The 26,821-nt window shown below is 42.3% G+C and overlaps 1 protein-coding gene across 9 annotated transcripts in view; it reads right to left on the reverse strand.

Annotated features, from left to right (window-relative positions):
- The window catches only part of LOC117206678 (protein Fe65 homolog), a 146,358-nt gene that overhangs the window by 6,114 nt on the left and 113,423 nt on the right, over nucleotides 1–26,821 (reverse strand). For 8 of the 9 annotated variants that reach the window (XM_033446212.1, XM_033446215.1, XM_033446216.1 and 5 more), the window contains 7 exons: nucleotides 3,204–3,356; nucleotides 1,134–1,363; nucleotides 868–986; nucleotides 674–786; nucleotides 365–563; nucleotides 152–279; nucleotides 44–49 (listed from right to left, as the gene is read on the reverse strand). In XM_033446212.1, the coding sequence (XP_033302103.1) occupies nucleotides 44–49; nucleotides 152–279; nucleotides 365–563; nucleotides 674–786; nucleotides 868–986; nucleotides 1,134–1,363; nucleotides 3,204–3,356 (948 nt within the window). The remainder of the gene's footprint in view (nucleotides 1–43; nucleotides 50–151; nucleotides 280–364; nucleotides 564–673; nucleotides 787–867; nucleotides 987–1,133; nucleotides 1,364–3,203; nucleotides 3,357–26,821) is intronic. The other variant, XM_033446218.1, reaches the window with a different exon arrangement.

Raw genomic sequence — 26,821 nt, forward strand, 5'->3', positions numbered from 1 at the left:
ATTGTGAAAGAATTTAAATGTCATCGTTTGGAATGCGTCTTACCTTTCACTGTGCGAGGATCAGTCAGATGGAACAGCCATGAAACGTGAATCATAAATGCATTATAAAGATGGTTAAAACTTCTTCGGGTATCCATCGAGATTTACTTACCGGCAGTGATCTCTGCCAACACCCCACACCCTAACCGTGTGAATTGGCTGTGTGTTGAGAACGGTAAGATTCTCTGGGTCTATCAGTTTCAGCGCTCCTTCGTCCAGATCCATAAACAGATCTTTGCCCTGGTAACATTTAAAATCAAAATATTTTAGTAGCTACGTTATTTTCGTTGCAACATAAAAAATCGAATTCGCAATTGACACTAACATCACCCCATCGCCCAACCACATCGAGAAGATCGTTTCTACCCAGCGACAAGTCTACGATACACTTGTTGACAGCCTTGCTGCTTCTTTCAGGCGTCAAGTCCTCTTCGGCGATTTCTGTCCATCCAAGAGAGCGTACGGCGAATCTGATAGGTTTGTCCCTGCCCTCGGAATCCGCACGTGCGGGATAGCTCCTTCGTCTGAAAGGTGAACAGGCAGAGAAAGAGAGTGAGAGAGAGTGTGTGTGTTTTTATGAAGCGAACCATTATATCGAAGAAAAACTGACAAACAAGTATCGATGATATCTTACTTGAGAGCTAGCTCCACTTTTCTCTTGTTTTCTAATTCCTGATCCAGGGCCGAGCTCGTGTTACTGCGGGTGACGGTGTTCACCATGCCGCTCAGAGTGTGAAAATTATTTATCTGTTATCGATAACATCAAATCATAAAAGTATTCTTTCCAAATTTCTATTTATTAAAAGTACTTTTTAAATCTCTACTCACGCTGTCGTTGTCTTTGATAAGACTTCTGCGCGACTCCCTCTTGGAATGTGGCGGCGCCTCTGGAGGCTCTCTCTGTATATTTCCACTTTTAACGTGCCAATAATACGGTCCATTCTCGTCTGGAAGAAAATTGAATCGTTCGTCGAATCGATCCGAATAGACGTTTCGCGTTTTTCGTTCGTCTCGATGTAGAGAAGTTTACAACAAGCCATCTATCGGTAATGTATTCATTCGCTACATATTCGTAGCTCAGATCCGATACTCACCCTCGTGTTTCTGCCATCCGGGTGGCAGATTCTCATCTTTATCCTCGGAATCGGTGGTATCCACCTCCGCCGGCTTCTCCTGGGTATTGTTCTGCACAGTGGTATTGTTCTTTTGATCCTTGGGTTGCCTCCGCTTCACAGGAACCGCGTACAGCTCGCTGTTCAATCCACCCTCCACGTGTGGAACGCCTCCCATTTCTGTCGTTTCGTTATCCGCCTTCTCGCAATAACTGTAATATCCCACGGCTCAAGATTATCACATTGTACGAGCATACCCTACGATATTCTCTGTGCGATTCTAACCACTCACTTTACCACGAGAATTTACTCTGATAGATATAGTAGACTTTACGAAAGCAAAAAGACCGCAGCCTCGAAGCAACGATGCTAATTTCAACGTTCTACTTTGACGTCGTTCTCGCCAAGGTTACATTATCGCGTACGCGTACATGTACTGATCGTTCGCAAGCAGACAACGATTTCTCAGATTTATAATTCGACGTTAAGCGGAGGAAGCTTCGCGCGCCACGTACAGATGGATGGTTCTCGTTAACATTTTACTTATCGTCGTTCGCATTACGATCAATCGCATTACGGATCACGTAATTGACCAATGGACAGTGGCTGGTAGAGTTTCATCGATCGCGCGATTAGCATTCGACAGTGACGAATCGCGATCGCGTCGATGATTGCACGCGTCATCGGACCTACTTACTGGGAATAGCGCGCAACTTGTGATTAACGTACCAGGTGAGAATAGAAATTACCACGAGCACCGAGTGAAACGAGAAACCGGCGATGAACTAAATCGATCGATCTTCACGGACACTTCGTTCACGTTGGAATTTCTTTTCTTGGTGTTTCGCGACGATCCGCTACTTTCACAATGGTGATAAACGCACGATCTACGAGATGCATAAACGGTACGGATGGACGAAGAGAGTGCTACATTAAAAACATGGTAAAAGCGGTGCAGCGACAGTGAAACGTTCGTAGACGTGAATCTATATTGAATAGGAGTTGATTTTATTCCGCTGTGCGGAACACTGCCGCTCAGTGGAATAAAATCCATTCTTCAGGTCGTAGGTACTGATGCGGCATTCAGACGCCCACTTTCTAGTGGATAAAGGCGCGGTCGAAAGATCGACGCGTACCCGGGGAAAACTTGGTTTTACTTTCTAATGCGAGCACCGTGAAGAGTCTGGTATGTCTGGCGGGCAGAATTTTTACTTTATTCCACGTTTTCAACGGAACTGACGCGTTTTTTCCTTGGGGAAAAGTGCGATCTTCCATCGAGCGCGTTTCCTTGCGTGTTTGACTAATCGGAAAGAATATCTCCTTCTTTCCTTCCTGTTCTTTTTTTCTTGTCGTTCACCACAAGCCAAACTTTGATCACAATTTCTCATGTATCTTACGTCTAAATGCTTACATCCTTTTTGTCAAACTTAATGTTTGAAAAAATGGGTGGCGTAGTCGACCGAGAGATACGAAGAGGAGTTACCTCGAATACTCGATTGATCACGCGTCCCACGTTTCGAACCTGCGCGGTGTACCTAGCATGCAATGCTGAACGCGTCCACAGCCAACAAACTTCACAATACTGCAAAGTATACAGGGTGTTGGATGGAGGGGAAGGTTGGTACAAGGATAAGCAACAACAACTCGGGCTCGAGTTTCCTACGGAGCAGCGAGGAGCATTGCCGCCTACAAAAGCTCGCGATTACAGGTGAAAATCGCATCGGGTCAGCCATTGAATTATATATATATACATACATACATACATACATATATATATATATATAATATAAATATACTGGAACAAGTATCCAGACACGACGCTAGCGGTTATTTGTTTAAGAATATAATAATAAACGAAATTATGTGTAGCAGCGGGGCAGCCAGCAAATAGTATAGTAACAACAACAACAATAACAACAATAATATAATATGTATACGTATATGAACATCCAACAAACAGAAGACTGTGAAGCAACAACTTTGTTCGATTAAGAAATAGTGCAGCGATTTAATAAGGTTTCTGGGTACGACGAGTGGCTCTATCGTACGTACTTTCTCGAATCCGATAGATTCGCAGCGTCGACCGTGTCCGCGGATGCTGACTGAACGGGAGGCAGAATCGAGGAAGACGACGACGAAGATCGAGGATTTCCGTTGAGGGTGTCGTCGACCAGAGCAGACTCCGCAACACCCTCGCTGCGGTACCTGAATCAGCACGTCGTCGTGCGCATTACTTAAGGGATCGATCGTCGTTGGACCATGTTTCGTTTTCTCTATCATTTTCGCTACCATTTTCTCTGTCGTTCTATTTTTTATCGACGATAGAATCGCGTTGAAATAGGTCGAGTGTACGGAGTAAATACGGTTCTATCGCGTTTCATGATAAACAAGAGTAGGTTTCTTGCAGGGAAGTTTTTTGATGCCATTCGGCGACCGAAATTGTATGAAATCGAGCGTATTTGGTTTCTGGTTGATGCATACATTGTACGCGATGGTCGCATTATCATATCGATGCGATTATTACAAAGTCATGAACCTGGGTTCGTTATGACGAGAATGGATAACTGTCCACTGACAGTACTTTGCATAATTAAACTTCGATTTACTAGCATTTGCCGGCCGTGTGGTATTTATACAAGCGAATTTTCCCGCCGATATTTTTGACCAGTCGAATCGAGCGTTGATACGCGTTGCAAATAGATTTTGTTCAGAACCTACTTCTCGTTTTATAAATACGCGTTACAGATGTTTTTTTATTTTCCCGTGGTGAAAATATCACGAATGACGTCAGTTTCAGCGAACGTAGTTTACCACGTTGGTAATACAAAAATTCAATTTTCATTGGAATTTCAAAAGGGAATAATAGAATTTTCGTTACGAGAATTTATTGGAAATTGACGTCGTTTCCTGAAAACTGTACTACAATCTCGTCTACCCTTATTTTCTCCTACAAAAACTCCATTCGAATTCTTTCCTGCATTTCAAAATTTCGCAATTTTTCAAGAAATCTAGCCATAAAGTTCAAACATATTCTTCACTACTTTTTTCCTTCTTTCACAAAATCACATTCGCCCACGCGACATATCAAACGAAACGATCGCCACCTACTCGATCGAATAATTAAATACGCCTACAGGCGTCGTTACAATTCAGAGGTAACTGTTCCGTCTATTTATTCTGGGAGCTTCAAAGTCAAAAACTCGACTACGAGCCGAGCTACCGGCGAAAATAGTATCAACGGTTATAAATTTTCCAATGAGCGAGTACAACGGCTTAAAGACGAGCTCGATTAACCGTCGCGTCGTGATTTGTGCGCGCCGTACTGGCTGGAAATTACCGCGGCTGCAAGGAAGTGCCATTTTAATTAACGATTGGGGAACGGAGCCAGGCACCGACGTGGTTAGTACAGGGTCGCTAACCATGTCGAAGTAATTAGGGGATTAGCCGAGCGGTTTGCTGACTAACGTCGTTCGTCTCTCCGGAGCGTCGTTTGGCCTAGTCTTCGTCGTCTCCTTCGATCTCGAACCGGTCAACTTTTAATTTCCGACCGCCACTGGGATTTCAATTTTCTCGCAAATATAAAGCATAAGGAGTAGGTTTTTGATATACCGTGTACGTGCCTGTCTAAGTGTCCTAAATATCGTCGATATTGACGTTCGAGATACAACAAGCAGCTGTCCCAATATTTCTTAATCATTTCTAGTCTTTTCACGATTCGTTAATGTTCGCGTTCTCAATGATTTTTGCAATATCCATTTTTTACTTTTAGTTAACCGAATCTACGAACAGACTTTGACGGCATCTATTCTGGAAATCATTTATTATTTCCATTGTAAGATATTCGTGGAACGTTACAACGACACCTTATCGTCGAATAATTACTAATATCTATTTTCCACAGGACACATCTCGAAATAGATTCCTTTACGAGAGAAATACGTTTCGTTAAGCCACGAATAGACTTTGACGTCTACCTTTCGAATGATTTATCGCGTTCGTAAGCTCATAAGTACAGCTAGCTGGAACTTTCTTTTTAAACGATTTCTTTCCCATCATCCCACCGATGCATTTTCTTCTTGCAGCTATGACACCCTCCGAAGGTTCTGTAATATCTTGCAGCAGTAGCAAGCGCGATCTTCAATACCGTGTTCCTGCCTTCTCATATAGATCACGGTTATCCATCACTATGGTAAGAAAAGCGGAGTCTCCGGATCTTTGAAATGTCTCGACGTTGATGCACATTTTCTTGCTAAGGTGACCAAAACCGAGGGCCAATCTACCGATCTTTCACATTCATAATCCATTACTTGGACAAGTTTCACTGTAACGAATCGTCCGATGGAAAAATATTTGTCTTCCGAAGTAAAAGCTCTCGGACGATATCTCGCTGATGATAGGATTCTTCGACAGCAATAACAGTTCTTATCAGAAGCCAATAGGTTATTAATTCATCGTGTATCAAGATGCGAAGGCAAAAGGACGGATAGATTATTCGAGGGAATCCCGATCCCTTTTGACAGTCAGAAACTCGATCCTTTATCCGGACCGGATGACCCGACCATGAATGACACTTATCCCTCTGCTCCCTCGACTTGGACCATATTTTAAGTTGACGGGGACTTGTCAGGGTCTTCGTCGGTCCGATATTAAATTTTCTCAATTGTACACCTTCGCGTCATATATTCCTGTGACTGGCTATCGAGCTTTAATAAACGCGACAGAGATTTCGGTAGACGCAACTGGTAACCGTTAATTACAGTTTCCAACGAACATGTTGTAATTTTTTGTATATGTCGTTAATTAGCTCTCTAAACACACCCCTTTGACCGGCTCGAAATATCGAAACAAAACCAGAGAACGCGGCGCGTTTCATGCTGCTGTAGTTGATATTTGCACAATGTACGTACATTATTTATAGAGGGTATCTCGACGCGTTCCAGGAATGTAATTAAAATTGAAAGCCACAGGGAAAAGATACGACGAGTCGGGTGTTTCGTATTTTTTGACGCCACAGAAAAAATTACAATTGGCAAGTAAAAAGAGGTATTTTAGTACGAAATTGTCGAAAAAGAGAATAATATCACAAAAGAGAATTCTAATATCAGTTTAATCTGATTAATACCAGGCTGCATATAATTAACGTTCTTACTACTTTTCGAATGCTCCAGAGGGTGACAAAGACACGTATCCAATTACAAAATCAAATGAGAAGCTAGTCTTCGTACGAGAGCAACATTAAATTCCATCTTGTCAATTAATCAAATACGAATTACCAAAATCGTCTGTTTATTAAATCTGATCGTAGGGTTCTCATGAAACTTTCAAATAAAAATCATTACAGTTACAATATTTGGTACGTCGTTCGTTTTTTCGCAAAATTTCATGGATTTTTTATCCGTTGTAGACGCAACCAGACAGGTTGTCCTTCTTTTCAACTATATCGTATTTAACGCACACTCCTTTAACGACTAAATAACATTCAAATCAGAAAATCAGTAAAAATTATACTCGTTACGTTTCCTGCCTGTAGTTTCCACTTATGATTCCCCTTGAAAAGTAATGTCTCCGTTCTCGTACAAAAACGCATTAACACACTGCGATCGTTAGTTTCCCTTTGAATCATGCGCCATGCGAAACAAACCCCTTTCCTTGTTCAAGTGCGATCGCAATCGCGTGTTTTCGTTTAGAACTTTCGCATAGAAAGACGTCTTTTATGTAGACTGTACAGTGCATATAGCTTCGAACGCTTAAAGTAGAAGGAGACAAGAAACAGAGAGATGGAAAGTAGAGAACGAAGAGAGTGCATTGTTGGGAAAACAGAGAGGACCAAGAACTATCTGTACTTGGAATGGAGAAGGAAGGCGCGAGGTTTCGCGCGAACGACTGTCCGCAGCTTAATAACACCGTTTTAAGCAAGTATGTGGGTTAGCAAAGGTACGGCCAGAAGCTTGGAAATTCGCCAGAAGTTACGGGGAGGAAGGCAATGTACATAAATGCGGTCGGAGCGCGGATGGCGATCGATTAAGCCGAATACCTTTGCGGGAATTCTCTATCGATCGTCGTCGATGCGACAACTTTCGCGGCGACCAATTGTCCGTTTGTGTACCGATCGCAGCTGGCTAACGCGAAACGAGCGATTCTTGCGCCATTTGCTAACGAACCTACGCTCCTTCGCTTTGACTTTACGGCCGAATGTTTTAGACTACGTTTCGACAACCGATCCATTTCCCGACGAACTAACGTTTTCACGATTCACGCGTTCCACGATTCCACGCAAGCAGGTACATTACGTGTACATAGAAATTGATGTGTGCTTAAGCATATTTTATACATTTATGGATACGCGCGAGTGAAGCACACACGACAATGAGCATTATTTGGTCGCTGCTAATTGACGTGGGCGTACGATTAGGAATATTTGTACATTTACGTATATGCACGAGCGAAACACACACGACGATGAGCATTATTTCGTCGCTATGTGCCGTTTCCACGAGTCGAATCCGCGTTTAATATTATGACGACCAGTTAGAGACATTCCTCTAAATGTATAAGGGAACTGTACAAAATTTAGCTATGGCCATTATACGCTAATAGTTGACACTCGCACGAGGCCAATAGCGTCAGTGGTCATTAACGTGACGATTCCGTAGCGCCACTGGTCAGCACAGTGTTAATACGCGCACGATGTGAAATTCAGGCGATAGCGATAATTGGTATTTATCTTTCGGAAGAGATAAATATTCGCAAACGTATTCTCCGTTCAATTAAATTATACCTGGTGTTTGATAATAATTTGACAAACGTATGCCGCGTCAGATAAAAATATAGAGAACATTCTTTTTTTATATGTAATTAAATCAGAAAGCGAAGCGTAAAAATAGATTTTGAGAGAACGTTGATTATCCATGCACCCAAAATTTTATTCTTTTTCCTTATTTTCACTGATACGTTCTTCGGACCAATGTTAGATCGACGATAATGTAATCTTGACGTGCCACCGATCATTCGTGAAATTAATAAAATCGTTCGAGTAAAACCACTAGGAGCGATATGAAGCGAAAAACAATATTTTACAGCGTAATTACTGTGCGATAAAATAACTAACTGAAAATCGCTAGTGTGGAATAGCTTCGATACTGCCTTCATGCTACAAGAAAAAGAGAGAACCGCTCATTTGCATCTCTTACTACGTAGAACAATGTTGCGCCGCAAGTCGTTCGCGACTTCCGAGCAAGCAGTGTTTCGCGCGTTTAGATTCCGTTTCCCGGGTCTCTTATTACGTTCTCTCGAGACGTGCCTGGCGGAATGTAAGTCACAGAGGCTCGTAGCTTACGGTCCAAGGGCCACCGAGAATATTGTACAACGTACCAGCGTCAATATTTAGTTTCTTTTCTTCGTACAAGGGAATTCTCGTAGTATTTTCACTGTAATTTCTGGGCTGGGCTGTTTCGCAAGTACCAAAGTCGAAACAGCCAAAGTTGATATTACGAATGATGAATTTAATACTTCTTTAATCGAAACGGCGTCTACTAGCATGTGTAGCGACGAAAGTTACTTCGTGCCTTTTTTCGTAAGAATAAATACGTCGATAAGCGCTATTCTCATACAACAGTGAAGGCAGAGTACATAAAATTTCGTTATTAGTATACAAATTAGATCTCTTGCTAGAAGAGTGACTCGATTGAAAAAAGTAAAAAATAAGAAAAAAGATTTGATACAGAAATTTTGAAACGTATAATTATTAATTGCTCACTTTTCCCCTTTTACAATTTAGTTAATATTACTTTGATTTTCAGGATCTCTAATAAAATGTTATATATTCATATTCTTTACGATTACAAAAAGGGGCAAATTGTGACATCTCTTGATAAATACCCTAACGTAATTAAATAATTATGACATTCCTATCCAAGTAAAATCTTAAAATCGAAGATTTCTTAGATATATCGTCCTCATATCAAAATAACGATATTGAAAGCAAACGACCTCGAGCAAATCCCCGTCTCTTCTAAATCTACTCTAATAACCCTAATTATATATCTTTTGAATTACGTCTACTCTACGTAAAATAATATCACCACAGAGAAGCGCGGGTATTATCGAGTATTAATCCAATTACATTACTAAATTCCTGGTCGACCTGTATCGCGAGATTTCCATCTCATTCAAGTTACCTTTGGCGCCATAGTCGAGACTCGATCCCCTAATGGTACCCTTCCAATCAAAGCGTGAATCGAATCACGTTTGGCAACCGGTTTCATGATCGATTAGCCGTTCTGTTTGCTCTGCTCGTGATTACCTTCAGACACATGAACGATCAGAGAAACCAGCGAACAGACTGCTAACCTAACGTAGAATCGTGTCGTTATCCAAGAGATCTAAACTCGAGCGAAGATAGAAATAGGAGAGAGCGTAGGAAATCTTAATATAAACCGTGGCTGGTGGTTAGCTTCACGACCTTAGGAGCAAGAACCAGAGCCGGCACAGACGGCAACGACGAGAAATCATAGACGACTACGTAATATGGCCGATCACGGTAACTGAAATCAGCTGTCGGCGGCTCGTAATTGTAAACCCACCCTATATATGGACACACGGTGTTGCCGTAACTTTCAGTGAGTTGTAATTAAACCCAATTAGGTCGTAAGGTGAGCAACTTCTGACGCACCTGGCTGAACCGTAAATTACACCGGCAAGTTCTCTATCCGCCGCGACCATGATTACGGTATACGCAACTTTGCAATTTCTGGCCGGAACACCGATGTCCGGATATCGGTGGAAATTAGACAGTCCGTTTGGCGCGAGGCTCTCGGCTGAAAAGCCGATCGACGGAATCGGATTCTAGTTCTTTCGCGTAATCGTGACTCGACTGGTAATCGCTGGATTTTCTGTTCCCTGCGGACCGTTTGAATCGCAGTTAACAGACACTCGGCGTAATGGACTTGGCGAGACCAGGTATTTGTCTATTATTTAAATAGCAAGATCGTAAAGAATTTGCGGTCTCTGGTGGAAAAACCATTGGTTTAGAACGATCGTGACCGAGGTTGCGATCAGTTACAGGTCGACCTTGTAATTTTATTCGCTGAAGGGTGGAAAGATTTCGAATTACGATTAACACGTCCAATGTTGCGTTGCTTTCGTGCAATTTTTATCTCAAGTGTTAGATTATCACGCGTGTCACTGCCGGTATATTTACAATTAATGGGAGGGATGTAGCGACAAGTCACGTACGAAGGGATGAATGCGACTGATTTAACTGCGTCTGGTAGTATACGCGTTCTACTTGCACGCACTTCGCTTTAGAAATGAATTTCTATCGTTGTTAGCAGTTTAGCGATCTCGTAAAATTGAAATTTCCAGAACGTAAGTTGCGAATGAATTATAACTAGACTGCGAAACTTTGTGCAAATTCATATTTTTCTAGACACATATAAATATCTCTTTCACCCTGTGAATATTCTAACGAGCGCTTCTCATATTTCGTCTATTTTTGTATATTACGCGTATATTGGACATACGAATTAAGTTTTCTACAACTAAACGACCATCCGCAGTCTAATTACGATTCTTTTCTCTTACGAAGAAACATATATCGGATCAGTTTCCCAACTATACTATCGAATCTCTTCTGCGAACTCCGTTACCAATTCGAAATTAATATCGCGATAGATTTTCGACTAAAAACTATTCCCAAGTAGAAGACTTCCTATATTTCCCCATTTGTTAAAAATACGTACTTAATTTCCATAAAAAACGAAACGATTTCGAACTGCCAGCCTGTTTAGAAATACCAGTATCGAACAAAGATTTCATCACCGATGATCCACGCAACCGCGAAACAATGGTACTCCGACGACGCGAGTGGCGAATTTCGAACTTCCAAAAGAACTGTTCTAGCGCTTCATCAATTTCGCGATTCCCCGCCACGAGCAACGAGCGGTTTAATTACCATTCTCAATCAATCACAAGCCGATTCAAAATTCACGGATCTGGGCAATCTGAGTCGTTGCACGAGCGAGGGGAACAGGCCATCAATTTTCTCGAGCAAGAGACGCCAAATAGAATTACTTACACGGCGGACCATTAATCGGATGCGAGGCCGCGTAATCTGTTAGGCGTTCGGCGTGACACTCGCAGGTAGGAAAGAAGCACTGGGTACAGGGGGTTGCGTGTGTGCGTGTGTGTGTGTGTGTGTGAGAGAGAGAAGGGTGACGAACGACGGCTGCCAGGGTGAAATGAAAACGAACGATATAAGAAGAAAGAATCGTACACGAGCGAAACACCGCGTACGTGGGCGTTCGTACGAAGTACAGCGGAGTCGGGGGGTGCTCCTCTAGCTCGATCAATACACACTACCAGCAACCCCTCTGCGTCCCACGCCGTCCCTCGTCCATTTCGTTCACCCCTGACACCCTATCCTCCCTATTCCATTTCGAACGACCCCTACTATCGTCGGTTTAGATGCTCGAGATCGCTGTCGTTTAGCTCTACAAGTCTTATCGCGCGAGCGCCTTCTCGCTTTTTTCGCGCCACTCGCGAGAGGAAAAACCGATTAGCGTGCACGCGTTTTTTTTTCCTGGCTTTTCACGGCACAGATCGTTCAACCGGGCTTTGTTATCGCGTTCGCGGGTTGCCGTACTTCATCGGGGTTAGACGAGCTGTTTTGATTTCGTTTTAGAATCACGAGGGTGGAATTCCGATCGGGATCGCTCGACTGGGAACGCGGCGGAATGTTTGGTCTCGATTTCAGTTTAGGCAGATTGTTGAAAATGTTTGATAGAGTTGGGAGAGTCTTTCGACACTGGATGAGGGTAAATGAGAATTAGGTATCGATTATATCGACGGAGAGTAAAACACTGTGATCGTGACGCGTAATTGATGTTGAGCCGTTCCACGTTAAGTGTTGCGGCATCTGGCCGCCTTGTATCCGTTGGAAAGCTCCAACAAATTTTGCTTTATTCGGTGTAGTTTACGTTAGAAAGCGTACGATTGATCGCAGAGTATTCGAACGCTCGTAGAAACCTTTTATAAATATATCGCGTATCTTTGCGTGGAACATTAAAACATTTCATCGATATTACGTCGAGGTTCGATCATCGCGATCATATCGCCAAATAAGACAAGTTCTTCTAACACAAAAGGTTTCTATGGTAAATATTCAAATACCTTCGTACGTGTGTAATAAATAAAAAATAAATAACAGATTCGTAATAATATAACCAGAAAATAAACGCAGAAAAGTCTTTACTTGGATCGGAAACTAAATTTAGTTCCATCGTCTTAAAGAATATTTGAAGAAATAGTTGACGAGTGGTATACGAAAAAGGGCACGATACTCTTCCAAATATTATCACTGGAATCGACTGGCTTGCGCAAGAGGGGTAGCCATTTAAGTCTGGTCGACCCGACAACGTATTCCCTGCGGATTCCGCGCCCTTCCAAAGGGTTCCAGGGCTGTACACAGTGAACTGAGGTAATTAAGTTTAGAGCGGAGGAAGGAACGTTACGGAGTTCGGTAACGCGTTCTTGCTCTCTTCCAAGATACCGTCTTTCACGTTCAGATTAAATTCTATAAATATCGTATGGTGCCGGAAGTCATGGCTTGAATTTAGATTCGCAAGACTTCTCATTCTCGTGTACAGTGGCAGGTCTGAGAACCGTAATTACTTTCAAACAATATCTCAATATTTATATATAATGGAAAAACAATGCCCTACATCGATATTTTTCGATTTTTAGATGCACGGTTTCTTCAAATATTAAGTCGCCCGAAAACTTTCTTTCGTTTTATAAGGAATCGATGGATGCACAACATTTCCCGTTTCATATTATTTTATCGAATTACGTATGGTCCATTTTGTTCAATCAAAATAAAGATCGCAACGTTCGACAGATTAGGTTTCATGTTTGTATAAAGATGCATCGTTGTAAAAGACGTGTCTGTAAAAGAAAGTCACTTTTCGGACAACCTAATGCAATAAAACATCCACAGATTAACGAGTTAATTAATAAATCGTGGAAAAATAGCTTGACGCGTTCTTTTCATTCGGGAAGAGTTTGATATTCGGTTATAAAATATATAAACAAATTACGTATCGTGGAAATATAATAGATTGCTTATCTTGCTGATCGTACAGCACAAGTTTTTAAGCACTTTAGTTTAATAAGACCGTAAATATAAGAAGCGATAATAGCTACGATTGATATTGAAATACGTCTGCTACGTTGGGAAATATAAGTATGCTGTCAAATAGCAACACTCTGCGTTTAAGAGTTAACAAGTTGGAAGTACTTACGTACACGTATATAAAATAGACGAGGAATTGACACGAGTTATTTGCTACGAAATATTAATAAGCAAACTTCTCTAAGGTTCACGCAAGTAAGAAACGAGGTCATTTTGGATTGAAACGATCACGAAACTATGACAGTTTCGTAATCAGAAAGTTTCGATAAACGATCCGAACGACTTGATAAGTTCTTGGTTCCAGAGCTGACTCATATCCGTGAGAAACACGAAGCGTCGCCGGACATAGTTCGCGTTCACGATCCGTGTATAACTTTGGGTCCCTCGGTTTATCCTTGCCCATCGTTAATTGACTATACCGTGTCTCTCGAGTGACTTGATTTATAAAAATATTCTGGAAACTGTTTTGGTCTTTCACACCACGTAGAACTGGTAAAATCATCACCTTGACGAGTTTCAGATCTCTTGGTTTTCTAATTATAAAAACATGTAGATGCTTTCGATAAAACTTTTGTTGCTCTCTATATGGAAGAATAACTATATACGTATACAGGTATTTATTTATAGTTATCTGCGTATTTACTACGTATATAATGGAGAGCATAAGTAAATCGACAACCACTGCTTTCGTATAAATTTTTTATCGCCGTCAACATTGAACTGGGCGAAAAGATACACACAATCGTTTCGCGCAAATAAAGCTAATGCAAGCAATTTTTTTAAATCCGTGAATATTTCTTATTCAGTTTCGCACGATGTTTCCGCTGGTCAAATTGTTCGGCTTTAGAAATCTGTCGTTACCGATTCGTTTACCCTCTTCACAGAATAAAGAAAAGAAAATGAATAACGTGTTCTAGGAAAACCTTTGTGAATTTCAAATACACCTATAGCAGGGCATTTAAAAAAGCATTACTGGCGGTACTTTTTAATATTTATACTTTACGTCCTTGAAAATAATAATAATGGAAACAAGCTCTTGCGTGTCGAATAAATTACACAAACAACAAACGAAGACCGCGAAGTCGCGATTAAAGCGCGAAACTTTTTCGCCGTCGACCGTAAAGCTTTATGATTGACGTCACTATAAATCGAGCATTCTCTTTCGGCACGGAATTCGCGCGTACAATGCGGTTAATAAACTGTCGGTTGTGAAAAGGATCGCTAGCCGGCTTGCTGGTTTATGAGCTCCCTTTTCTTTTTTCTTTTTTTACGATACTCCATGTTTTACCCTCTGTCTTTCGGATCACAACACATTCCCCTCCTCCTTCGTTCGTCTTTTTAAAAAGTAGATTTTAATCTAACGGTACGACGTCGGAAGCATCGACCAAAAAGGTATCGATCAACTACGCGTGCAAGAAATGATTTCATCGACTTTACTTGGCATTTTATGTTTTATATACGTCTGGAGAACATATTCGTTTATACGAGGATGAGGAAATTTCAGGGTTCTTTCCATCGAAAAATATTTAGGGCTTTTACACGTCGGTCCATTTATCGTATACGTTTTTTTATCGGGCCAAGGGAGAAGTCGAACACGAGCAAAGATAAAATAGGGGCAGGAATATTGACAGCAGTCAACGTGTCCCTTATATGGAATCGCATATTTTAGGTGAGCCAAAAGACTACGTGTTCTTGAAGAGTCAATGTTCAATCTACGTTGGAGGCTCGATATAAGCTCTGGCCATTTTTTCTTTTCTTTTTTTTTTTTATAGCTTAAATATCAAATTAAGATTCATCGAGTCTTACATCACATACATCGGTATTTCTATCTCTTCCAACATTACCTTCATAATAATTTCAACGCTAAATCAAGACTCATACAGCCTCCTGTTAATGGAAACAAAGACTACTTCTGCCGTATTACCATAACAAAAGGATATTCTGAAATCCACCACTTCTGTATTCTACGAGTATACCGCCCGACATAACCTTTCAACAATTAAACTGTTCGTTCCATAATAATCTTGCAAATCTCGTACGCGAGACGATGTTCAATACAGAGCCCATCAACATCCGCTATATTAAATGAAAGCAGATTCGCTTCATGTAACAATGAGAAACTCTACTAATCTCGCAACGACGTAAGCAAGCAAACAAGCGAGTACGCATGTACCGTTTCCATAAATTCTTAAAATGGTAACCCCTGTAGCACGATGGCTTTCTGCTCTTCCTTTGCTTCAGACCGTTTTTTCTTTCTTCGCACTTTTTCTTGCGGTAATACCTGTGCGACGTAATCGGCGATCCAGGGAAGTTGGTGCGCTTGATAAGTCTTGCCGCGTGGTGCTTTGTAAAAGCTCGGCCGATTCAGGGACAGAGAGGAGGACAAAGGCGTCTCGGAGGCTATCACGGATAGGAGAAAGAGTAATACTGGAAAAAGTCCTTCCGGGGTTTCAGCCGAGACGAGATTATCGGGCTAAACTGAAATCCAGAACGGGGACGCCCGCGAACCAGCTGTCCCGCACTGGCTGGCCCCATTCCCGCTTCCGTTTTATGCCGTTTTCTTCTTTTTCTCGTTGCCTGCGGTTCTTGTTTGTCGGACAGGCTTACCTCACGGACGAATTTTACCAAGGAACTTGCCTATCTGTGTTTCCAGCACGTTTCCTGGAGTGGCTAGTACAGTTTGCGTCATGTATCTGCTGGTTGTTTTAAAAGACTGACAAGAAAAAGTCTACCGTGGGAATAAGAAGCTTTTTCTTGTCGCTACAATTGAGGACGGGTATTAGCTTTTCGTGACTTTCACAGTAGAACAGTGATGAATCGGTTAGACGAAATAAATGGCGTAAAAATTAAATGGATATTCGCTAAATAATGTTGGCAGAAATTCGTGTTTTTAATAGAATGTTTTTAGAAATTTAATAAAATGTGGTTTTAGCAGAATTAAATTAGCCGAGTAGAACGATACTTGATGGCCAGACAGGATAAGTAATATCGTCTCACGAATAATGAATTCATATTTTTCACTCGTATTCTTGAATATTATTTACATCTAAATTTCACCGTAAACATATAAATATTCATAGTTTGGTAACGACCGATTGTATTTCTCGTTTAGTTTTCAATGAATTTTCCATCAAGAATTTGATTTGTCGAAAGCTACAATTTTTATCTTGCGGTAGACATCATGCTCATCGATAGTCGTTTTTCACCGACCAGCTCTAGGGGAGTACGAAGTTATTCTCGCAAATAATTCTTCCGCGTTTTGAGGAATAGCTCGTGGCTGCCATTATCGTTGCACCTGCGAGTGTTCCACGTTGCTTAAATCGCCGATATCGAAGATTGGTTGTTCCACGGGTAATATACGGAACCGTGCATTTTTAACGACCGAAATATATCTCCGCATCCAACGGTACAACGAGCGAATGCGTAATCTGCGCAACAGCCTGCTAGCTTCGTAGAACGTTCGTTCGTGCTACGGATCGTCGGATCTTCCCTTTTCCCTGTGTTGCAAATATTTCTCTCGGCGATAAACGATTGCTCCTGCTTGTAGATCGATTTACAATCTGCGTCGAAAATACCAAACAACCTATGAAACGCGACGTTGAGAGTTGTTGCAGATCATGCGGTTGTTTCTTGCCTCGAGATACGTATCAAATATTATCGATGATACGGTTAGGAGATCGTAATTTTACGAGTAAAACTTCAATCCAGGTATTGTGTTTCTACAGGATAGTCATGTGCCAGCAATATTGCTAGTTTGCTAGAAGAGCAATATAAGTTAAGAGATCGATTTGAAACAGAATCTTTCGAAGTAGAAAATAATACGACGATTTGAAGATAAAATCTTTTCTCTTCGCGATTTACGTAATTTCCGATCTTTCATAAAATATTGCTTACGTGTATCGCTTACCATTGAAAAAAGGATTAACAATAATAAAATTAATGACTTTGTTAAGCGCAATCTTAGGAACTAGTGTTTTAAATAATTTATAAATATAAGTAGATAGATTCGTAGGTAGTTTGTAAATTAATTTTTGCAAATATCTTACAATCGATTAACTGAAAAACGTATCGTTCTTCCAGCACGTCGACGATATGCCATGGTATTTAACGTAGCGCCATATTTTAACGATCGATCGCGATTAATTTCAACATATTGTACCTAATAGAATATTTACACACCTGTGAAATAGTGTTTTTGTTTAGCTATAAAACACGTCGGAGCATTATGCAGCCATGAAATTTTGCTCGTTCTGAATGCCTTGAAGGCCTCCAGCGAACCATTAAAAGCTCGTCTACGGCGGACAGACGAAAATACTTGGTGCACCGGAGTCAAGAGGCCCTCCATCGCAAGTCTTAAAAGGATATATTTTTAGCAAGCCGGCCGAAACGTTTCGATGGAGTAACGAGCTAGCTTTCCCCGGAGCGTGCTGAAAGAAACGAGCTCGCGCTGCTGGCAAGACCTTTAGAATTCACTGAACGTCTGTCCTCGACTGTCACATTCTACTTACGAACGACGTGCAAGACAATACGCTTGAAAATTGATCTCCTACATTTATCTGTATCAAAATCGTCACGCATCTACGCTGATTTGACACTCTAGACTGATCTGTATAAAATGCCAATAGACGTGTTAACCGTTTTCTGATCGATACTTGAAGTTTGTCGACTATCGTTTAAATTTAATTTAATTTAAGAGATAAATGTGTGATTCAGAGTGACAGTGATGAAAATGATAAAATCTATGATTTAGAAAAGCTGCGAATAAAATTGTAAACGAGAGCTGCGAGTAAAACACTTACTACGTGTAACCGTAATGGTCCGAAATTAGACTGCGGATGTTCGTGGATTTTTAGGAAATTTAAGGCACGAAAATGAACAGAACGCACGTAATACGCTAATAAAATATGTGAAATATTCAAAGTACAATAGTGGTTATAATATTTACTGGGTTACACGAATTTTTCCTCGTGTTCTATTGATTCGCGATCCGAACAATTATCTGTTCTTAATAAAATCCTCTGGATTTCACACGAATATCGACAAGTATCGTTTTTGGAAATGAAAATACGTTTCTTCTGAATTATCAGCAATAAGCATTTCCTTGTCCGTAAATATCATTTTATCATAATGCTGAGTGGTATTAGCCGTTTCCATCATCGAGGCTTTTTAATCGCGAACAGTTATAAAATTCTCGTCCACAGAGAGGGCGATTCTGCGAATGTTCCGCAAGGTGGTTCTTTAACCGAGGACAGGTACATCGTTGCACACCTTGTGTTATCTAGAGTGGAACGAGCGCCGCTATTACCATTAGAACGGGCAGTGTCGGTGGATGATAATGGGAAATGGACGCGTTAGAAACAGTGCAAGTGGCTGAAGGAAAACTGTCGCGAGAAACGTTACGCAGATCGTAAAGTCAAACATTTCGAATCATCTAACTCTTGCTAGCACACGATATATCGATCGATGAATACAATGTCTGTTATCGATTGTAGCGATTATTCGTAAAGAACTCTTAGAACAAATAAAGATAAAAAATTGTTAACGAGCACCGGACGCGTTTGCGAAACAATTCATCGAAACAGCGATGCGTACAATAACGCGTTTATAATTGGTTTTAGGGATTAACGGGTCGACATTTTGGCCGACTGTCCAATTAGCGAAATACACTTCATGGGATTGTCTCCATTTAACGAGATTTCCCGACTGCATCATCCAAATTGAATTCGAATCGCGCGTTTATCGAGGCCTCTCTTCTTCCGTTGGGCGGCGATCGCGGAGGCGAGAGATTCCTAGCGATTCGCTGGAATTCCGCTCGTTTCCGGCTACGCGTGCATGGAATTGCAATGTTGCTCCTTCGAGCTATTTTCCGGATGATATCAAAGCGCGAACGCGGCCGTTGCAAATGGGAATTGGACTGGCGTAACGGTAAGAATGGCGGGGGTGGAACAGATGGGCCGGAATTAGACGAGCAAAGTGAATTCCCGCAGTGGCGGCAAATAAAATTATTCGGTAATTGCTCGGTTTCTTTGTCTCGAAGCGATTAAGCCGGATCTCCGGGAGGTACGCCGGAGGAAGATCGTTCAATTAGAGAGAATCTGTCGTTGTCACGTTAATGGAATACACGAGTAAAGCATGCCCTGCAGGAGCGACGCTGTATCGTGGATTTTCTAAGTGCTGCGAAGGCACGAGCCCGCGAGTAATAAGCTTGGCAAGTTTTTCAACAAGGGAATAAGTGCCGGATAGTAAAACAGAAGAGTGGTTGTAAAACTCTACAACTTTGAAAATTGTTTCCCGAAGCTCTTCACGGGAATATAACTCTGAGAAGGGAGCAGCGTTACGTCCAAAATTGATCTGTGAAAATCAAGAGGCGCCGCGCGGTGAACACGATGAACACCGAAGGCAAACATCCAAAGGAAAAATTCGTAATAGGCCGAGAAAGAGAGAGAGAGAGAGAGAGAAAACAATTTTGATGAGATCGGCCGATTCTTTGAAATCCTCACGAACACAACGAAACCGTGTTTGCTCGCGCATGAATTTTGTACAGCTACTAGATTCTGCAACGGCAGAACGGGAGAGATGGGAAAGATGTAGGCGCGGAGCCGAAAGAGAAAGAGGAGGTACGATCAAAGAGGAGCGAGGGAGTGATTAGGCAGCAGGGAGAGAGCACGGCGGAAAGCCGGCCGAAAGGGAAGAAGGACGGGTAGGATCAGACGGGCGAAGTGGATTCTAATTTTAGAGAGACACCGTGTGTATCGAGCCCGTGTGTCTCGATGATCACAGAACCAGCCCGGCTGATGATACGAAAACGCGTTCAAGTGCAGCCTTGCAACGAAATACGATTACGACGTGCTCGCCACTTTCACGAGTACTTTGCAAACAACAACGACGAAATCCTCCTTGAGTCGTGTCGAAACCGTCGACTGTTCTACGTTTCTCCCCTAAATTCGACAGCACACGTGCGATACATTCATCGATCGAAAATACAAGGCAAGTAAAACACCGATGTTCCCTTTTGAAATATAATTTATTCGGTTCTGAAGGAATCGCATCTCGCAGAATTAGCAAACACCATTTAGCTCTGCCACTTTTACAGCGAATTTCTTTCGATACTTATAACCAGTGTCCTATCAATCGTCAAATCTATAGCTACTCCTCCTTTTCAAATTTTTCTTCGTTAAACGAAGCTCACATTTGCTCCAACGTTCCAACCACAGCAGTTTAATTTCGATCTAGTCGATTCTATACGATCAAGCAAGAATCGTTCCCACTGCAATTAATCAATCGATCTACGAGTCGATAAACAAACCAAGTGTTCTATTTTCATTTTAGACGTCGTAACTGGAATCTCAATACTTTTTATCACCATGTTGCAACCTAACAGAGGTCGACACCACGTACGTAGTATTAAAATTAATTAAGTAGGTACGGTAACAACCTTCGAGTTTAGTTCATTTATTTGGACGAAAACGAAGCGGTGTATAGGGTGTCGGCGACTAATCAATCCGAGATCAAAGTCGCTCGCAGAGAAACGATCCGACGGATCCGGCAAGCATCACGTGCTTGTCGATGGCTGAGAACGTCGCGTTCTTTATTTGTACGTGTTTCGCGGCGGAATGCCACGCGGCTCTATTTATAAACCCCCTTGAAAGCGATTATACTCGAATCGTGGTCTCTCCCCGCTATAAAATCCATTTCACTGGCGGCGAGCCGCGATTAACGAGGCATTGAACGTTCTCCGGCTACGAAAGGGGAGAAAGGGCCGACAGATCGGCGCCAGCTGATCCCAAGTGCAAGTGCGAGTGCTCTGGAGGACATTTGGGTTTAATTAACGATTGTCGCCAGGGTTAGAATGGCGAAGTGGCCCAGCTGAGCGTGCCAGCCTCGATAGATCGGCTTCCACCTGAAAAAATCCCTGTGTCCCTCCTATTTCCCTCTTTCGTATCTTTTTCTTTTTTTAGCTGCCATCCATCGTTCTTCCCCTCGATCTATCTCTGAAAACGAATTAATAAAACGTTTGGGTGACACTTGAGCGATAGATTCTGACTTGACGACAACATATTACGACGAATCGATATTTTCAGGTAGCGAGAAGAACGTTGATGGATAATTTTGCGCGATATCCTCGTTGCAATATGGATTAGCTAATCTATACGGTTAAGATAACTTTAACATACTTGCACTAACTTTATTACGTTCTCGTGTTTATAAACGAAACTCGGTTTAAACAGCCGTCACGTTAACGGGCTAAACCAGCCGGTCGGATATATCCTCTGCACCGAGTTATTCGCAAAGTGGGTTAGATAAATTCTCAGCTATTTGCATTTCGAGCACGGATCACGTCTGTCTATCGTAGGAGGTTCGTATTACCAGAAAATCGAAGAAGAGCCTTGATAAAAGAAATAATACCACCGTTTGTATTTGTATGTACAGGCCGTTTTAGGATTTTCCGGTTAATCTTTCTCAGGATATTCTATGGATACAAAGAAGAGAAGGATGTTACATAACGTTTTTAGAAAATCGTGATAAAAATAGGAAATGCGACGAAAGTAATATTTCCAATTTCATACTACCAAACTCTTATTGCGAGAGTAAGAAAGAAAGAATCGAAGAAAAAAGTTTATCAAGTGAAATAAAAAATTGACTGATTAATCGATACGAAAGAGTATAAAAATGAACTCTGTAAGAATAATAAGCAGTTCTTTTTTATCACTGTCTTTTTTTTTTGACCAGATTGGTGAACGTTTTGAAATGGAATATTAACAGCACGTGATTACATTGACTAGAAAAATATTCTTATAGTACCAGTGACGGCAACCCCGTGTTCTCTTCGTATTTCGTATTTTTGTTATAATTTCTTAACGAAAGATTTCCAACGAAAACGATTAAATCTTTATACGATAAAACTAAGATATAATATCGTAGCTTGGATCCGTGAAGATCAATGGATAAAGCAACTACTAGATCCACGTTTCTGTACATAGAATATATCATCAACCAGAAAATTTTCGAACACTCGGACATCTTAAGAAATCCTGTTGATTATCCACCATCGACTTAAACAATTTCAAAAAGTTTTTAAAACGCTTTCGACGATCTTGGGTGGATTTCCTCGGCGAGGTACGAAGCGCGCGCGTCGAAGACTGCGCCAAAAGAATAGCAGGAACGGGGATCGCGGTTCTCGCTAACCGTCCGATCGATATTCGCATAACAACGACGCAGCGCCATCGCCGCGATGCGGAGGCCAGATTACGCCGGCTTAATCGTTCGATCGCCGTTATCGAACGGAGGGCCGACTGGCGAGCTGGCGACTCGAAACGAAGCGAAGCGCGTGCACGCGAGAAGCAAAGTGCAGTCATCGAGCGCGCAATCCCTCGCTTTATACGTAATAACGCAGCCACGCGAGGGTAGCTTTTATCGACCACCCCTTCGCGTCTAGTACTCCTAGCCTGCCCCCTATACATTCTATCCGCCCCTAGAATCCTCCAGCAGACTACTTTTTCAAACGGACAGGCTTCCGGGCGAACGGTAAACTCGCAACGCGCAACTTTGACGACCTCCCCTAACACGTTCGAGCGGAGGAACAGCGCGAATCCCTGTTTAACTCGCGCGAAAGATCGCTCGACCGGCTGCCCCTTCAAATTTTACTTTATTTACACCTACCCTCCGTTGGTATAACGATAATGTATCGTGAAGATCGCTTTGTGCATTACGATCAACTTTCGTTCGAATTTTAATTTATTTATGCCCACTCTCGATTATTACAACAATATCGTATTACATATTATATTTTAAAGCTTGCTCGATACATTGAAATTTGATTTTATTTACATCTATTCTACGTTAGCGCAGCAATGCGTGCGTATCGTATTTGCGAAGGTAGTTTCATCAAGTGCTTCTTACTAATTTCATTTCTTTTACGACTATAATGCGTTCATGTAAAAATACTATACTATGTTCTATATTTTCTTCGTAGGCTTGAGAAGTATCAAATTAAGAAAAATGAATGGAAGGATTGAAAAAATGTGAGATTCGAGCTTTCGAAAAGAAAAGAACGGAAAGAGCGAAAAATTTAAATGTGCAATGTATGGAAGGAGGCGTTAGATAAGTGAAATAGCGCAGACAATTCTTTGGTTCTCATCCTGCTGAAAGTGTCGCCGTGCAAGACCAGAGTGATTCATTCGTAGCTTAGGAATACTCTAGAGACGAAGGCCGTCCCCTCTAAGGATTTATACCTTTCGCGTACACGAGGATCGGTACTTTCAATTTGGTAGGGTGTTCGACAATTTCATAGCTCGAATGTCTAACCATATGTTCGCGAAAACAGTGACATGGAATTATCGAAGTTCGTTCATGCGAGAGGGAACGTTTCGCCGGACGACAACGTGGAAATAAAATAAATGGATAAATAAATAAGCAAATAAATAAAAATGGAGAGACAGGTTCAGCGTGAAAACGGTGGCAGGTCAGCGCGGGTTCGATAACTTTTTTCCGCCATCCGATCCATTTCACGCAATGCTGAACAAAATGCGGACGAGAATTTGCGCCGCGCAGCGGAGAGACACGCACTTCAGCAAGCGAAGCGTGTGCGCCCGAGGACGCAGTGTCGTCGACGATTGCACCAGCTTGTCACGACGCGACGCTATGATCGATCGCGTCCGGCGAACGATACGCGTCGATCGATCTATGTGTGAATCACGATCGACGCTTTTCGACGATTCAATCGTTCGTACGTTCTGTCGCGAGTGGGCGCGATCATCGACAGAATTTCAAGTGCAACTTCTCACCGGTTGTCTTTTTTTTTTTTTTTTTTTTTGAAACGTATGAGTGAATTCAACAGAAGTACACACAGAGGCGACAAAAATCGAGGAATGAATACGTACGTAATGACCGCGAAAGAAAGAAGAACCGAGAGAGACGTTCCCAGAATTATAATGCGGTCCCAAAATTGCTGAACGAACGCGTCGGTGCGACTTCCCCTAGCCTGGGATCCAGCGGAGCGTCGTGGTTCGCACGGCAGTGGAGCGAATCAATATTTTCTTCCAGCGACTTTAAACTTCGATTACCGGCCTCCACTCGTTTCCAGACGCTTCGACGTCGCCAACTTACACCCGTTCGTGAATAAAGAGGCAGGGTAGTCTAGCGGAGAGGGTGGCGAGCGGGTAGGAAGGACGAGCAGCAGCGAGGAGGAGGGAGGAGGTGGCTGAGGGAGACGAGAGCGAGGTAAGGAGTTCGTCACTACGAATACAGGGGGCAACGAACTTTAAAACGGGAATCGGAACCACTTACAGTCAGCTGCCACGAAGATCAGCGTGCAACGGGAGTCGCGGCACGAGCTCGACCTCCACCGCGCCGGGATTGTTATTCATTTAGAAGCGTGCTAATCAATACTCTCCTCCTTCTAATTCGGCCAGGTGGATCGTCGTTGCACCGCAGTCAAAACCGGTTTCGAATTTTCAACGCGAAATCTCTTTCGACCGTACCGATGGTCTTACCCAATTTACACGGGGAGAACGTTCGTTTCACCGGCACGAGATCACCGGAGCAGCCATTCGGCGAACAACCACCGTTCGATTTTCACGCGAACGATTCATCGAGGCGGGGGATGATATGTATAGAGAACGCGGAGAGAAAAAGAGAGAGAGAGAGAGACAGAAAGAGAGAGATAGAGAGAGGGAGTGAGAGAAACGAGAAAGAGTTACTCGAAAAGGTATATGAGAAACACGACGACACAAACGTCACAACCTCGCAACGGTCGACGACAGACTGAGCGCCGTTCGAGATTGAGGCGGTACATTTCGCGCAACTTCGTGTCGCCTCGGTGATATTCGTCGCGGGCCATGACGTCATTCTGCCGTACCATCGCGTGCCCATACTACTGGCGCCTTGCGGTCGCCCGCAGGTGGATCACGATGTATTTTCCAGTTACGAATGTTCCGCCACTTTTTCTTACCGCTTTTCTTCGAATTTCCGCAAGCCAGCGGAATGCAAAGCACCGTATAAGCCGCTATTTGAATTAGACGCTTCCGTCGTTGTTGGAATATCTTGTGAATGCCTGCAATCAGGGCTCGTTTGTCTGACTGGCTATACGGTTGATCTCTGCTACTTTCTTTTCAAACGCACGCGGGGAATTACGGTAGTTAGAGGCCGTATACGTTAAGTTAAGATCATGGTGATTTGAAAATATTCAAATAAACCCCGAAAATCACGCTATTAGATTGCAGCCAGGTCACGCGATACTATGTAAGTAGAAACAGAGAGTAAGCGAAGTTCAAGCGTAAAGCATGATCTTCCTTTACTTGTTCTAGTACGTGGCTTTTGTCTCTGTGGCGAAAGTAATTGGCACGTGCAACGGGTTGGTGACATTAGTCAGGATCACGCGAATTTGAAATCAGTTCGATCGCGATAACGTAATCTACGGCCAGGGAATATGGAACGACGAAAACGCGTAATCCTTAATGCATGGTTGTTTAACGCGACAAACTCGGTTCTTTTAATCGCGATTCTTCGTTATGATGGATACGAATTTTTAATCCTCTCAGTGCGAGTACAATTTCATAAATTCTCCTCTTCGAACGCGACAAAAAGACAAGTTTAAATATGATATAATTAACAAATACAATGCATGTCGTTCCTCGTTGATGCCAGCCAAGATTAAAAGGGGCAAATGTGAAAGTTTAAGAATAACATAAAGCAACAATGTAAAATCGCAAACAACAGGTAAAAAAGTAATGAATAAATAAGCAGAAAATATATGTAATCGAGTTAGAAAATTTACAAAACGCACAGCAAACACGGCATTAGTAGATTGGAAACACCGATCTCGCGGCTTTCATTTCCCCTATTTTCCTGGAACTTTTCACCCCGCTCTTAATAAACGCGAGCTACCTACGGAGAGGGCAGAGAAGTCCGCAAAGTAAGTTCGAAAGTTTGGCCTGGCACGCACGTACACAGACACGCGCGACGAACCGGCCCCAGGAACAAGCCGAACACAGCGCGGAAACGCGAACAAGCGCGGCTCTGTTTGCCGACGAAGAAGTAGTTTGTCTAATTGACTAGATAAGGTGGAAGTTGCCAACAGCAGAAACGACTTGTTTACGCAAGAAACGAGTCTACTCGCTATATAACCAGACTGTGATCGGCGTCGCTGCAGGAGTGTAAGGGAGAAAGAAGTGGAGTGGTTTTCTTCCCGGTGCAACGTTCGGGAAATCTTCCAACAAGATGACTCATCGATTGGAGGAATGGAGGTTTTTAAAAGGTTCTTGCTGTACGAGACTATTTATGCGATTTAGAGTCCATTGAATTTGAGGAGTACGATTCTTTCGAACGTACACGTGCTACCTTTCATCGTGCAGGGCAAACGCAGCCAGATAAATATTTTCCGCATACACGAGAGAGAGAGAGAAAGAAAATGGAATAAAAATATCCGTGAGCAGGTTATTTATTCATCGCGTCTCGCCATCGAATCTATTACCAAAGAGGG

The sequence above is a fragment of the Bombus bifarius genome, unplaced genomic scaffold (assembly GCF_011952205.1).
Source record: "Bombus bifarius isolate JDL3187 unplaced genomic scaffold, Bbif_JDL3187 scf7180000008008, whole genome shotgun sequence".
In the NCBI taxonomy this organism is placed as follows: Eukaryota; Metazoa; Arthropoda; class Insecta; order Hymenoptera; family Apidae; genus Bombus; species Bombus bifarius.